At 36.4% G+C, this 15,414-nt stretch overlaps 1 protein-coding gene across 4 annotated transcripts in view; it reads right to left on the bottom strand.

The window, feature by feature from the left end:
• Grm7 (glutamate metabotropic receptor 7) overlaps positions 1–15,414 on the bottom strand; it is a 905,362-nt gene that overhangs the window by 448,402 nt on the left and 441,546 nt on the right. For all 4 annotated transcript variants that reach the window (XM_013353051.2, XM_026788235.1, XM_013353050.2 and 1 more), the window contains exon 3: positions 2,960–3,101. In XM_013353051.2, the coding sequence (XP_013208505.2) occupies positions 2,960–3,101 (142 nt within the window). The remainder of the gene's footprint in view (positions 1–2,959; positions 3,102–15,414) is intronic.

Genomic DNA, 15,414 nt, shown 5'->3' with positions numbered 1-15,414 from the left:
CTAATACATAAATTGCAATACATATTCAATATAGAAAGTAGCTGCATTATAAAATAATTTATCAGGGGATTATATACAGTTTCCACCCAAAATATAAGCCACACACTACAGAACAAAAGTGTTATAATCTTAACCACAAAACTATCATTTTAAAAACTCAACATAGATATACATTACTAACATATCACACATTAGTAAATGCATGAAGAAGACAATAAAAGGCTAATAAAATATTTGACAAGGATGTTAATAGCATCAGGGAGAGAGGATGTTGGAGCTCAAAGACCAATATAAGAAAAACAAAACCTCACAAGTAATTAAAACACAAAGTTCAATAAGACAACCCCAAAGTGACACAAACAGGACAGAAACAATGCATTTCATGGTCACCCAAAACATTTCCCAGGGAGTGGCATACATGAATGATAACTAGAGATAAAGACAAAGACTGAATTCAGTAAGACAATGCCACGAGCAAAAGACATGCTGGTAGAACTGGGTCAAGCATTTAGGTCGACAACTGCATATGTGGTGTATGTGAGGTCTAAAATAGTAAAACTTGAATCAAGATTTAATTCTATTTCAATCCCATACCTGCAGTCCCAGCAATCAGAGAATGAGGCAAGAGGATTATGAGTAAGATGTCAATGTAGGTTATAGAGTAAAACTCTGGAGATGGGGAGGAAGGGGGAGGGAGGGAGCACAAGCAAATGAACAAAAATACCAACCATAAAGTCCAGGGAGATAAGACTTTCATATACCATTAAACACTGAACTCCAGATTCAGAATTTCAATCATTCATTCAATGGTATTTATTGAGCACCACCTATTCTCTTATTATCAAGACTGGAAGTAAAGATAAAAATACCATTCAAAAGTCATCTGGTGTAAGGAAGGCTAGAGACAATGGAAAATGCCAACTAATGTGAACCATTCAGGAACAACAACAATGCACAGTGCCACAGGCATATGTTAAAACATTAAAGTGTTATGAGAAGAATTTTTCAGACATACTCTGGCCAGAGAATTCTTCCTGGAAACATACCAGAAACAATGGAAAGATCAAGGAAGAGGGAAGAGTAACAGCCTTCTGGCCAGCCGTGCATACAGCATAGAGTGTTTAGAGGGGATTTAGTCTAGGAAGCTGTCTCACAGGACAGCTTCAGAAGACTTTCATTTCACTGCTGGGAGAACTTGGAGGAAAAAAAAAGGGGAACTAGGGGAAGAAACCTTTTCAAGAACAGAGAGTGATTCTTAGGTTCTTTTTTCCTTGTAATGGTCATGTAACCTCACTGGTGGTCACGGCCTTCATAGAGGGATGCTGGAGTGATTCTGGGCTGTTTTTTGGGACACGTGGAGCAGGGAGAAGGAAGAAAGGATGCTGAAAATGGGAGAGGCTATGGAAGAAATTATCATGGGCTGAACCATTCAGTTTTACCCAGTAAAAATAACATACTTTCAAATTCAATGACAAAGAGTTTTAAGATGTAAGGGAAAGATTTAACACATAAATTTTCCACACCAGGGAAGCATAAAATAGCACATTTCCAGATGATTGTATTGATGGCCTTTTAAAGGAAAGGGCAGATCTTTTTAGAATCTTTTTAGAAAACACTACAATCTAAACATACTTAGAGCACACAAAATAAGGAATCTGTGATTAAATTTCAAAAGATTAAACGTAAAATTCTATGTGCACAGTGAATATGACACATCAGTCTGATATATGCATATGTCATATAGTATATTATGTATTATAAGTGTATTTTTTTTGGTTTTTCGAGACAGGGTTTCTCTGTGGCTTTGGAGCCTGTCCTGGCACTAGCTCTGTAGACCAGGCTGGTCTCGAACTCACAGAGATCCGCCTGCCTCTGCCTCCCGAGTGCTGGGATTAAAGGCGTGCGCCACCATCGCCCGGCATAAGTGTATATTTTATACTTATAATTCAGCACACATTTCAGTTCAGGAAGTTTACTGGACTTTTTTTTATAACTGTGCAATTCTGTGTTGAAAAATGCAATTGTCAATATATGAGGGAGAAGCTAGGTAAACTGTAGTATATATGTAAAATAATATTATGTGTGTAGATTAAAAACTGCAGAGATCCATGAGTACTGGTAAACAAAGTCCTCTGTAATGAAATGTTAAGGTAAACTTAGGTAAAGAGGAGGCACATACAGTACACCTACAGGGTACTTAAAAATGGATCAGGAGCATGGTACAGAATATTTCTAGAATGATACATCAGAGACTGGCAAGCCAGGAAACCTGCTACCCAACAAGGGAGAACTTGTTAGCTAGCATACAGAGTGCAAGACATTTTACTCGGACACTACTAGAAAAAGTTTTAGCCTTTTCAATCAAGCACAAGTTACTATTTATTTCTTAAAGGACAAAATTAAAGATTCTGGACTGGGTTACTGCTTTCAGAAAAGGAATCAGGGGGCACTTGCATTCTGGAGGAGATTCACAGGGTGTGTTGTGGCTGCAAGTGAAGGAACTCAGTGACAAAGGAAGTTAAAATGACAAGTTTGGAGTGCAGGAAATCAATGAAGAAAGGAATAAATACTAGAGAGATGGAGAATGTGGACATCTAAGAGTTGGTGCCCTGGGTTTCAATTCTGAGCAACGAAGGCAGAACTATAAGCCCTTTGTCTTTTACACTAACAAACACCACTCTTGGGATAAAAGCCTGCAATACTTAGACCTATTTTTCATAATACAACTTTTCAAAGGCTAAATACTTTTACCTTCTGCCAGTAATTCAATACAGGAGAGCAATGAGCTACTGCTTCTACAACTGACAAACTGTGGAGACAGCAAGCAGGAAAGAATTTACCACCTTGTAATTACACCTTTGGTCTGACTTTTATTTCTCCTCTCTTTGCCAGCATCCTCATCCCTCTGCCTCCTAAAGCTGTAACATGCATAGGAACGAGGTTCACCAGTCATCCTTACTTTATATCCTCATCGTTGGCAAAAATCACGACGGCCCTGGAGTTGGGGGTGTCCAAGAGCTGTTTGATAATTTTATCAAAGTCAATGGTCCTGTCTTTGCGCTCTTGGGGGATTCTCACGGACTGGGCAATGCAGAGCCCACCTGTTCAAGAAAAGAAAGCAAAGTGTCAATAAAGTCCCAACGGAAGTAACAAAGTACAGAAAGATAATGGGGGAAGGGATTGATACTGAGTCTGTAGTACTTTCCAAGTGATGCCTGTGGTCCAGGAAGGCATAAGACATCAAGGTTGTTCTTGAACTATTCCCGCAAACTATGCAGTAAACAGAGCCTCAGTCTTTGTAATGCCTTTCTAAAACTAATACTTCTCAGGAAAGCTAGTGGCATTAATACTGAGGAAGTAGTTAAAGGGGGGCAGATAAAATGTTTGGGTGGAAGTCTTTGCAATGCATGTTATGTGTTATGTTAAAGTTACAGACACTGAAGCAACAAGTTTCCATCTTTATCCCTGAGAGTTTTCTTAACTTTGAATTCGCAGACAGTTCTTTTCCCTGACAACACATGCCTCTAAACTTTTAAAGATCAGCTCCAAAGAAATACAATGAAAGACATAGGAACCAACAAGATCACTGGCTGTCACAAATAAAACTTTGGGGATCACATATTGTTGGTCACTGGAAATCTGTTTCAAATATTTCATTCTATATCTCCAGAAATCATGTAATGTATTACAATAACTAGTGTTTCCTGATTTGTATTAGGGAACAGGAGGATTAAATAGATTTTTTGACTCCATGCTTCTTAAAGTCTTCATAATCCCAATTGATTTTAATGGATGTCTGGAGGAGAAATAGAGCTGGGGACAGTTTACTGAATATATGATGGATTTCATCTTATTTCAACTCTTGCTTAGTCATCACTCCTGAAAATAGTATTTTACAAGACACACTTTCAGACATGTGAGAAAAGAGAAAAGAAGTATTGAGTATATTTGTAGAAGAAAAGTTATGAAAATCATCCCAGGTGTAGAACATTTAAGTAGGAATGAGTAAAACACCTCACTCTTACTATTATGCACCATGGAACATCAAAGTGGATTTTCTTACACTTAGAACATGAATGTACATAGGCTTCCATAAACACAGAAACCTCTGATCCCAAATTAAGACTCCATTGAAATTTATGCTCAGTTAGTATTAGTATTATGCTAAGCAGTTTCCCAACTTCAGCCCTCCAGAAAACACCTGTGTCACTCTTCAATATACAGATGCCCTACAACACTGCAATTAGGATAATTAACCTGGCTAAAATTCCTAAAATCATACATACAACAGGAGTAGACATTCCTTTCAAGTGCAACTGGAAGGATCATTAAGACAAACCATATCTTGGCCTTTAGGAAAAAGAAAATAAAAGCCCACAGAAATTATACAAAGTATATTCTCATATCTTAAAAATGTGGAAATTAATAACAAAAGTCATAGAAAAATCCAAATATTTAAAATTTTAACAAAAAAAAACTTGTTGAAGTTATCCCTGTGTCAAATAGAAAGTGTCCAAAGAAATTACATACTCTGAGAAGACTTAAAATAAAACTATAGTACATTGCAATTAATGGATAACAGATGAAATGGTAGTTATATAGAAAACATATTTATACTGGAAAATAAGAAAGAACTGATATAGACAAAATCAACTCCCAAAGAGAGAATGGATGAGTAAATATCAAGAAAGCAGACATATAATAAAAATTAAAACAAAAATCAATAGATTTGAAATAGAGAAACAACAGAGAAAATAGAGTCAAAATATCATCATTCATATGATCAATAAAAATTGACAAATCTTGAGCTAGAATGACCAAGGAGAGATATCTCAGACTATATGAGGGATAAACTATAAATAACATGTACATCCTATCTAAGAATGTGATGAACTTTTATGTTTTTAAACTCATCAAGGAAACATCAAGAAAATAGAATATTTCCTTAAGATACAAAAATTTAAAAAGTTGAAAGAAAAAATGATTATCTGAATAATCCCAAATCATCTTTGAGATTCCATATAAATTACAAACAGCAATTTTATGTTTTAGAAATAATATCATAAAAGGTATAGGCTCAAATGGTTTTATTAAATCCAGATATAAAGCCATCTACATAGAATGTTTCAAGAACAAGGAGGTTAAGGTTCAACTCATTGCATGAGGTTAGTATCATATGATATTACCAGAATCAGTTGAAGAACAAACAAACAAAAAACAAAACATGCAGATGTTCAAAAGCTCAAGAAGAGAATATCATTATAAGTACGTTGCAGACTGATTTGGACTGTTATGTAACCTAAGCAGTCAATCTGAAATATTGACACTATTTCGGGTGTCATTAAACTTCAATTCCCACCTCAGGAAGCACCATGGAGCCAATCAGTAAAATACAATGGGGTCACATGCTATTCTAATCTTGAGAAGAAAAAGCTAGCTATAATCCTGGTTCTATGACATGAAAAACTTGATCACCATGAGCAACAAAAAGTGAAAGAGAGAGAGAGAGAGAGAGAAAGAGAGAGAGAGAGAGAGAGAGAGAGAAAATAAGAGCAATGTTCCAAGGCAAAGCAGATCTAGTGGGAAGGCAAAAATTTCATATTTTATCAGTGACCAGAATATCTTGATCCAGCCTCTAAAAATCTGGCCAATTTGAGGAAATGGGATAGTTGAGACTAAGGAAAGACAGAGATGAGATCAATGAAAGAGATATCTTGATTGAGGGAGCCATTATAGGTTTAGCAAGAAACCTGGCTCTAGAGAAATTTTCAGGAATTCACGAGGATGACCCCAGCTAAGACCTTAAGCAATAGAGTATCTTGAATTGCCCTGTAGTCAGATTGATGAATATCTTAAATATCATCATAGAACTTTCATTCAACAACTGATGGAAACAGAGGCAAAGATTTGCATTGGAGCATTGGACTGAGTTCCCAAAGTCCAGTTAAAGAGTGGGGGGGGGATGAAAATATGAGCAAAGAAGTCAAGATCATGATGGATACACCTACTAAACAATCTACCTGAGCTAATGGGACCCTACAAACTTCAGCTGGACTGAGAAGGAAGAAGCACAGGATCAAACTAGTCCCTCTGATTGTGGGTGATAGTTGTATGGCTGGGGCAGACTGAAAGGCCACTGACAGTGGTACCAGGATTTATCCCTACTACATGTACTGGCTTTTTGGAAAACTATTCTTTTTGGATGAAGACCTTGCTCAGCCTAGATATAGTAGGGAGGGCCTTGGCCCTTGCCCAAAACAATATTTTTTAGCCTCTCTGAGGAATGATGGGGGTAGTGTGGGAGAGTATGTGGAAAAATAGGAGGAGGTGAGGGAGTGGAAACTTGGATTGGTATATAGTGTGGGAGGTTCTTTTGTCTATATGTTGCTTTTATTGGTTAATGAATAAAGAACTGCTTGGAGCCTATGGCAGGGAAGAACAGAACTTGACAGGGAAACCTAGGCTGTATGATAGGAGAAAGTAGGGTGGAGTAAGGAAGAAGCTATAGAGCAACCGCCAGAGTCAGTCATGCCAAAACTTTGCTGGTAAGCCACTGACACATGGTGATACACAGATTAATAGAAATGGGTTAAATTAATATGTAATGGTTAGTTAATAAGAAGCTAGAGCTAATGGACCAAGCAGTGATTTAATTAATACAGTTTCTGTGTGATTATTTTGAGTATAAGCTAGCCAGATGTCTGGGAACCAACAAGCAGCTCTCTCCCGTTACATTTGGCACACCAATGTGGTGTACTAAATCCATGTACAACCTAAAAAAGCTTGAAAAGGAACTGTAGACACAGAAACACAAAGCTTAGGTCTCATGTTTTCTTCAGCTGGCAGCATGCTGCAGCTCTCTTAAGGGAGGTTTTCCTGATTCACTAGTAGCAAAAAAAAAGTTTAAAAAGTCTGCTTCCTGGACCATGCTGCCAGCTCAAACTCCAGCTTTGGAGCATTTGTGGGCACAGGTGTTTGTGTGCCCACTCAGGGTCAGGAGGAAGGTAGTTGAGACCAGCTCAGAGCCCCTCCACTTGGGCAGGTGGTTGGATCAGGACGGCTAGGCATGCACAAGCAGTAGAGTATGGTGAATTTCTGCCACCATGCACAGGGATATTTTCAAGCTGTGCAATGCTCTGCATGGCAAATTTAGCTATTGCTAAGATAAAATGGGTTTATGTGCTGCACGCTCATTCTCAGAGTTAAGGTACTGAGCATGGCTCTGACCTGACAGCACGAGAGCTGGCAGTAATGTACCTCTACCATTTTGAAATTGGAAAGAGGTAGATCCAGCATCCAGAGCAGCTGCAACTAAGCTGCCTACTACTATAAAAGCTCTTCAAGACAGTAAAGAATTAGAGATAAGACAATAAGGACAGTTTCAGACATAAAAGACCTCTAAATGAATCCCAGGGTTGGATAAATATATGTAGGCTTGAGAGATAAAGGGAAAAAAGTGTAGAGAGTTATAAAAAAGAAATAAATGGTTTTAAAAAAATAAAAGCCTTTAAATGGACAGAATATAGACAGTCCTCGGTTAAAGGAATAAAGATAACAAAATAAATATTAAAATAATAGAATAAATATAAATAAGCCACATAAAGATGGAATATACACAGAGAGTCTGGATTATGTATATGAATGGATTATGTATTCTGTCTTTGAATTTTTTGACTGTGAAGGAGCTAAGGACAGAGAGACATTTCATTGTATGGGCTGCTAAAATAAACCATCATGTATATTATAAAGGTGTCTTGATTTCAGAATTTGTGTCTGTTGATATGTTGCTTTGGAAAGAGCTTATTCTTTTGTTTCCACAGAGGATGAGAACCTGTGGATTCATTCCAGGCTAATATGGTTTCATAGAACATGACCCCCCTCCCTGAGATGTCACTGTAAACAACCTCAAAAAATTATTTCACCCAGTAAACAGCAGAAAGATGTTTGGACAGAACTATGTTCATATTCCCATATATTGTTTGAAAATGTTTCTTTATGCTCAGAGACTAGTTACAATTTTCTTAGGTCGAAGGTTAATTTGGGAATTTTACCATCATTTGCTTTCACAGGACCCCCTAAGAAGATCGTTGCCCCCATGTCAGCTAGAAGCAATGTTAGAGGAAGATGTCCCCTCTCCCAACATAGTTCGCCCTCAGGGTTGGGGACATCATTTAGTGGTTGGTTTATGGTTGAGGGGATAGGGAGATATTTTATGGAATTAGGGGTAATTAAAAAAGGGGGGCATTAACTGGTTTGATGGGATGATTGGTATTTGTGATTTACTGTTTTTAGAAAATTGTATTGGTACTGTTTCTTGTATATTGATATATTGAATATTGAATGTGAGTGTTCCTACCTCTATTTTTGTATAAGAGTATGCTTATAACTTTGTCTATATTGTATTGATACATCTACCATATTACAATGTACATTTCTACCTCTGATATTATTTATATAATAACATTGTTTACATTTGATATGTAATGACATTGTTTACAGTTGAAGATCATTGTCTTCATAATATTGCACAGTTGTTTATTCTCTTAGTCTTCAAGTTAGATAGGTATTGAGAATTAATCAGGTCTTTTAGATACATAGAGATTTTATTTAGTATAGATAGTATAATCTTCAGCCTCTTCGAAGAGCTATAGAAAATGGCCTTTAATCTAACCTAGAATTCTGTGCCAACGAGACACAATCACTCCTGGCGACACCACTCTACTCCTGAGAGAATGTTGAGCACCAAGGACACTCCACTGGGAGCTTGTCTTCTTGGCAAAACTGGCCTTCGGGTTAAGAAAGGCCCATACCTCAACTAATAACAAAGATACAGAATATTCATAATTGGCAAAACTGGCCTTTGGGTTAAGAAAAGCCCATACCTCAACTAATAACAAAGATACAGAATATTCATAAGTGGATGAAACAGGATTGTCTTATCTTGCCAAGACAGGGTAGGATAATTCTAAGAAAGTTCCTTATGTTATGTTATGTCAGTTATGTTAGGCCTTAGCCAAAGTTGGTTGACTCAACATTGCAAAAGAGACTTTGAGTGATTGCCCAGGTAGTCAGTTGTCTCTGTCATTTGTTGCACATTTTGGATATCTCACGTTTGTTAAGTAATATTAATTCCCTTCTCAGATCTTTGACGGAGTTGAAAATTAGATAACTGTAGTTACTCTCTACCTTATTTAGATTCCTTGAGATAGAATGTTTAGCAAAACTTTTGTTTTATGTTTCTTGCTCAATATTGATTGTTATATTTATTTGTTACTATTGTATATAGTTGTATTTGGTTTAGTTCTGTCTTATTCAGACAAAAAGGGAAGATGTAGGGGAAACTCCGCCCAATGGGGACGTGTTCGCCTTGGGCTAATGTTTACATATAAATCTGGCAGTGTGAGCCCAGCCGCTGTCTCTTTTTGTATCTCCTGCTCATCACTGGATCTCTGGTGTTGTAAGCTATTCCTTCATTAAAATTTGCTGTTTAATATTAAGCTAGCCTGGTTATTACACCAACTACATATATTTTTGCTCTTGATTAAGGTATTGTGTTTGTGCAGTTCATTTAAAAATGTAATGTATAATTAATAAATATAGGTTAATAGATAATCATCTATAATAATCATATTACTTAGGTTTTCTAGATATAAAGAGATATATTTCAGTTAGTTAGGTATTCTTCAAACCTTTCAAAGACTACAGAATATGGCATTAAAAAGGTTTTAATAACTTAGGACTTTTCATGACATGGGATATGTCCACTCCCAGCAGCAACAATTACTTCAAGAGGAAGATGGGCATCAATGAGGCCCCTTATAGAGTTGATTAGCCATTTGGGCAAAAAAAAACTGCTCTCACTTGGACTGCTTAATGAACTGGATATGTGGGACTTGCAGAGAAATGACTGAAGGGTAAGACAATCTCTTGGTGTTCCTGCTTCATGGAAGAGTTTGCTAGATATTCTACTGAACACAGAAAAAAGAGAGTGACACACTGCCAATATAGGTGGAACTGTCTTTGAAATTCCTCCTTCATGAAAAAGTTTGCTGGATACTATGTGTCAATTGGCTGAAGATGGATGCCCCAATAGTACAGAAGAACTTTGGGTGATTGCCCCGGAAGTGATATGTCTCTGTCAATTGCAGAATTTTGAAAGTTGCTTACATTGTACTTCCTGTTTACTTAGGTAATAGTATATCCTGCTGGAGTTTGTGGTGGAGTTGAAGAATAAATATAGTTTTCCTTAGTTATGATAAAAATTGTAACTGTAATTCTTGCTTGATAACTGTTTTGTCATATGTAATTTTATTATGTTAAAATTAAAGCTTTCTTTTTTGTTTAAACAGAAAAGGGGAAATGGTGTAGGAGGCATTCTGTCTATGTATTGCTTTTATTGGGTAATGAATAAAGTCTTCTTTGAGCCTATGGCAGGGAAGGACAGAAATAGGTGGGAACATCTATTCTGTATGCTGGGAGAAAGAAGAAGGGCGGAGTCAGTGAGAAGCTATGGAACTTCCACCAGAATCATACATGCCAAAATCTTGCCAGTAAGCCACTGCCATATGGTGATACACAGATTATTAGAAATGCATTAAATTAATATGTAAGTGTTATCCAATTTAAAGCTAATGGGCTACGCAGTGATTTAATACAGTTTCTGTGTGATTGTTTTGAATCTAAGCTAGCCAGGCAGCTTGGAACCAGCAAGCAGCTGTCTTTCTCTACAAATATATATAAAAATAAAAGATAGTTTGTTTTCTTTTTAAGAAAGATAAATGAAAAGGAAAAAAGACTTGGCCAGTATGAATGACTACAACCAGATTCCACCTTAAAACAGGAAATATCACAAGGTTTCAATGAGAACACAGTGCTATTTGGTCTTCTACTTTGGCCCCATCATCACTCACTTGATTTGAAGTTAAGTTCTGCCATTCAACTGTTTGCTGAAGTCTCAATAAATTTGTGCTAAAATTTGAAGACAAATGCCAAGATTAATACAGAAAGTGAAGCAAGATAAACTGATAGGCTAGGTTAGATTTCTCTCTGGGGTAAGCATTTGAACTTGATTTACTTCATTAAGCATAGACAGGGACAGGATCCATTCAAGTAACTGATTCACCTCATGGTCTCTACAACCAACCAGGGGTATAAAATGAATTATAAAATTGTCTTTAATTTAAGAGCTAGAATTGTTTGCAAATTGTTGAAGAGGTTGATTAACCCTAATAGGTCAACTAATGTAAATTGTGCTAGATGAAGACTTTGATTTTCCTTAAATTTGAGTGTCTGAAAGAAAAATACTTATAAAGAAAGCTTATAAATATCACACTAGTTAGTCCTCTTTGCTAGATCAATTAATTGGACATGAGGTAAGATAAGATATGTTGATTGATATTTGAAATTGGTTGAGATCTTCAACTTGCCAAAAGAAGAGGCAAAACTGGAAAGAGTCACAGTAATCAAGTTTTCTTTTCTTTTTTTAAAAATGGGGTTTGCAGATCCTATTTTTCAGTTTGATTTCTTGAATATACACTGAAATGTTAATAACCCAGGAGGGTGGAGATGAGGAAATGACCAGGAAGTTGGAGAGAGGTAGGAACTGGGGAGGAGAAATGACAAAATACACTGTTTCCATGCATGGTATTTTCAAAGAATAAAAACAGCACTTACGACACTAACATAACACAAGTTAAGAATTCTTAAGTGGTATCTAATAAGTGACAATGATTGAATTTCAAAAAAGAAAGGAAGATCTATTATGTATCTCTATTGAGTGGATTTCTTCCAAGGAATGAAAAGATATTTTATTATCTGAGAATTGTTAAATTTAAAAAATTCAAGCAGCCTGCTCAAGGCATGCACAAAATGTGTATAACAAAATTCAGTAGACATACTTGGTCAAAAACCATGAACTAGAATTAGAAGAGAACTACATTAGCTTTTTAGCTTAAGGACAGGCACCTACAGAAAGTCCAACAAGCATAGTTCTGGAAAGCAAGAGATAACAACCAGGAGAAGTTGTTTTCTGTTCTGCAACAATGTATTGGAGTCCTTGACCTGACAAAAAGAATAAAGAAGACAAAGAAAAAAATATGTGCAAGGAGCAGTAAAGATGTCTATTTGTATATGATGTGATAGTATATATAGGACACTTGTGACCCTAAAGAACTGCTAAACTTTACCAAAACTATAAAATAGCTGAAGAAAATTAAAGGTATAAGCTCCATATATAAAATCAATCATTCATATACTTCAGTAAGAAACATATTATTAGTAAGTTATAAATACAGTCATTAACAAAACAAAATTATAGCACTGACACCATGAAATGTGTTCAGAATCTGTACCAAATAACTATTAAGGGAGAATGGAATGGACTTTAAAATTTGGATAAGTCTTCTATATTTTCATCTACAGGTGTAATGAAATGTCAATCAAAAACTCATTTTGCATTCATATAGAAAGGTAAAAGAAATAGAAGAGGCAAACAGTTCTAAGAGCAAAAACAAAATTAGACTCATGATGCCCAATTTTAAGACTTACCATGAAGTTACAACATCAAGACAGGGAAGAACTTATAAAATGATAGATATGTGACTGAGGAACATTTTATGTGTGTGTACATCACATTAACAAACCATCAGCAAAGATGCAAATGGGTAACAAAGAATAAAGGTCAGTCTTCTACAATTGGTGCAAATATTGGCTATGCATATATAGAACAAATGTCAACAATTAACTAATATTCTTCATAAAAATTTACTCTACATGGAAGTTGGACCAGCATATATAACCTGTGTCAGAAAATTTTTAAAAAAATAAGTGATTACTGTATAACTTGCTGTTTATTTGTCAGTTTTTCAGTTTTTAGACCTAAAAAAGAAAAAAAAAAGAAAAAGATCCAGAATGTACAAAGGAAAAGGAATTGATGAATTTCATTTTATGAAAATTTAGAACATTTGTTCTGTGAATATCAATGAGAAAAACACAACAAAAGCTAGAGATTAGAATGAAGTCATATATCTGATAATAGCCTTCTATATAGAATAATGCTTAAAGTAAACAATGTACTACGAGACACAAGAGATGGGACAAAAGGGTCCAAATTCACACTTAGAAACCTGAAGAGATAGGTAACAGCAGACATGAGAGAAGTGGTGAAGTAGGATCAGATACCAACACACAGTCAACAGATCTGCTTAATAACAACAGCTTTCTACCAAGACCAAATGCTGGAAATCATTCAGAATGCAAAAATTTCTCATCATTATTGGTTCAATACATTGTGCAATGGTGCAGCCTTCAGAAGGTGGCTTGACGTGTTGTAGGGCTAGCACACTTACCCCCTAAGGAAGCAGATCTCACCCTGTGCTTTTGCAGAGGTGAACTAAAATTTTATTTTAATAGAAATATGGATTCTTATATATATATAAATATAAACATATTTATGCATATGAACATATATACACATATAAACACACACACACACACACACACATATATATATATATATATACTTATAACTTTATTTATAACCATTACCAATGAAAATATGTCAGATTTAACAGGTAAGTGGATAGCTGTGGCTAATATACAGGTCAGAATGCTTTTTAACCAGCTATAGGGAACCATTCCTTTATGCAAGAGGAATAAACCTGAGATAAACTTCACTATGTGTAAAATAATGAACTCTAAAGGCTGTACTTGGTGTCTTTCTATAGATAGAACAACATGTAAAAATTCAAAACTGAAGATGAAGAAGGGAGGGTCAGATACAGGGGTTATCAGAAAATGAGAAGCTCACTGATACAGCCATTACAAAAAAAAACTGCATGGTGACGGGCAGAACTCTGTGGTATGGAATATGACATGGTGAGTATAGGGTGAGAGAGGCATCTACTCCTTCTGAACAATATACCATAGTAACTAAACTTAATGCATACAGTCCTAAACCCACAATGTAGAAGAATCCCTGCCAACAGTGACAATGAGCCTCACCACATTATGAATGTATAAAGAACCTGACAACATGTGGAAAGGCCATGACCTATGCCAACTCTGAATAGCAATGTTTTTATTAGAAATGCTGTGAATTGCTTGGGAAATGGTATTATGATTCGTTGCAATGCAATTTTCAATCTGAAGCTTCCTTCTATATTTGGCTTGAAACATTTATGTTTACCTAAAAACATCTACTCCAAAATGCATATTAACTACCTTAGTAACTGTAACATATTCCTTCAATATCTTTGATGCTCTTCCTTTGCGGAGGTGGGTATAAACTATTCCCAGCTTTTGAATTTTGAAGCAGGTTCTATTGCTTGTATGTATGCCTCTGTCCAAATGTCTTATATTGGAACCTTATGGCCAGTGTCACAGCATTCAGGTCCAAGATGATACTGATGTTACTAGTCTGGAAGCAGCACTGGGTGAAGCCTCTCCAAAAAATATGTAAATAGATGCTCAGAATTAATCACTTGTATACCTCCATACGAGTTATAACTAGCTATGGGAGGTGGCAATGGTACTGTATAGTGATATTCCAGTCCAAGAATGCTCAGAGGATCGTGGCCTTGGAACTGAAAGCTCAGAGGATGGTGGTCTTGGGAGAAGGAAGGGAATGGATCATTATGTTTTGTTATGATGTAGGATTTCCCTCTGTATAATGTGAATACTACTAGTGAATAAAGAAACTGCCTTGTCCTGTTGTTAGGACAGAACTTAGGTAGGCTGGGAAAATTAAACTGAATGCTGGAAGAAAGGAGGTAGAATCAGTGAGAAGCCATGGATCCTCTGCCGGAGATGGACATGCTGAAACTTTGCTGGTTGGCTATGACCTTGTGGTGATGCACAGATTAATAGAAATGGGTTAAGTTAATATGTAAGAGTTAGCCAATAAGAAGCTAGAGCGAATGGGCCAAGCAGTGATTTAATTAATACACTTTCTGTGTGATTGTTTTTGAGTTGAGCAGCAGAGAACCAACAAGCACCCTGCAACATTGTTATAAAGTGCACAATGGTACAGAGAAAGAACAATGGGGAAGGTGTCTGTGGGTAGAGGTCAATAGTATCTCAATGCTGTAATTCTTCCATGTCTGGCAGGCATTTTGCAAAGGCAGGGAATGAAATGATATGTAAAGTGTCCTGAGGTTGCTGGGGAGAAGACATGGCTACTTTACCACTATCTTTGCAGGAGAAGCAGAAGCCTTTGGATAGAAAACTGGCTCCCCATCAGGATTCAATTACAGCTGAATGATTAAGCAAATGAGAGCAAAATCCATTTGGCTATGTGATTAGCAGAAGGGCAGTCCACGCCCTCAATTGCTGCTCCTGGAGTATACACTGGGGCAATTGGTAAGTAGGGTTTCATGACTACAGCATGGAGAAGCTCATCCCCTTTTAACTGAAAAC

The sequence above is a fragment of the Microtus ochrogaster genome, unplaced genomic scaffold (genome assembly GCF_000317375.1).
Source record: "Microtus ochrogaster isolate Prairie Vole_2 unplaced genomic scaffold, MicOch1.0 UNK1, whole genome shotgun sequence".
Lineage (NCBI taxonomy): Eukaryota > Metazoa > Chordata > Mammalia > Rodentia > Cricetidae > Microtus > Microtus ochrogaster.
The sequence above is the reverse complement of the archived record's forward strand: the minus strand, read 5'-3'. Positions and strand labels throughout refer to the sequence as shown.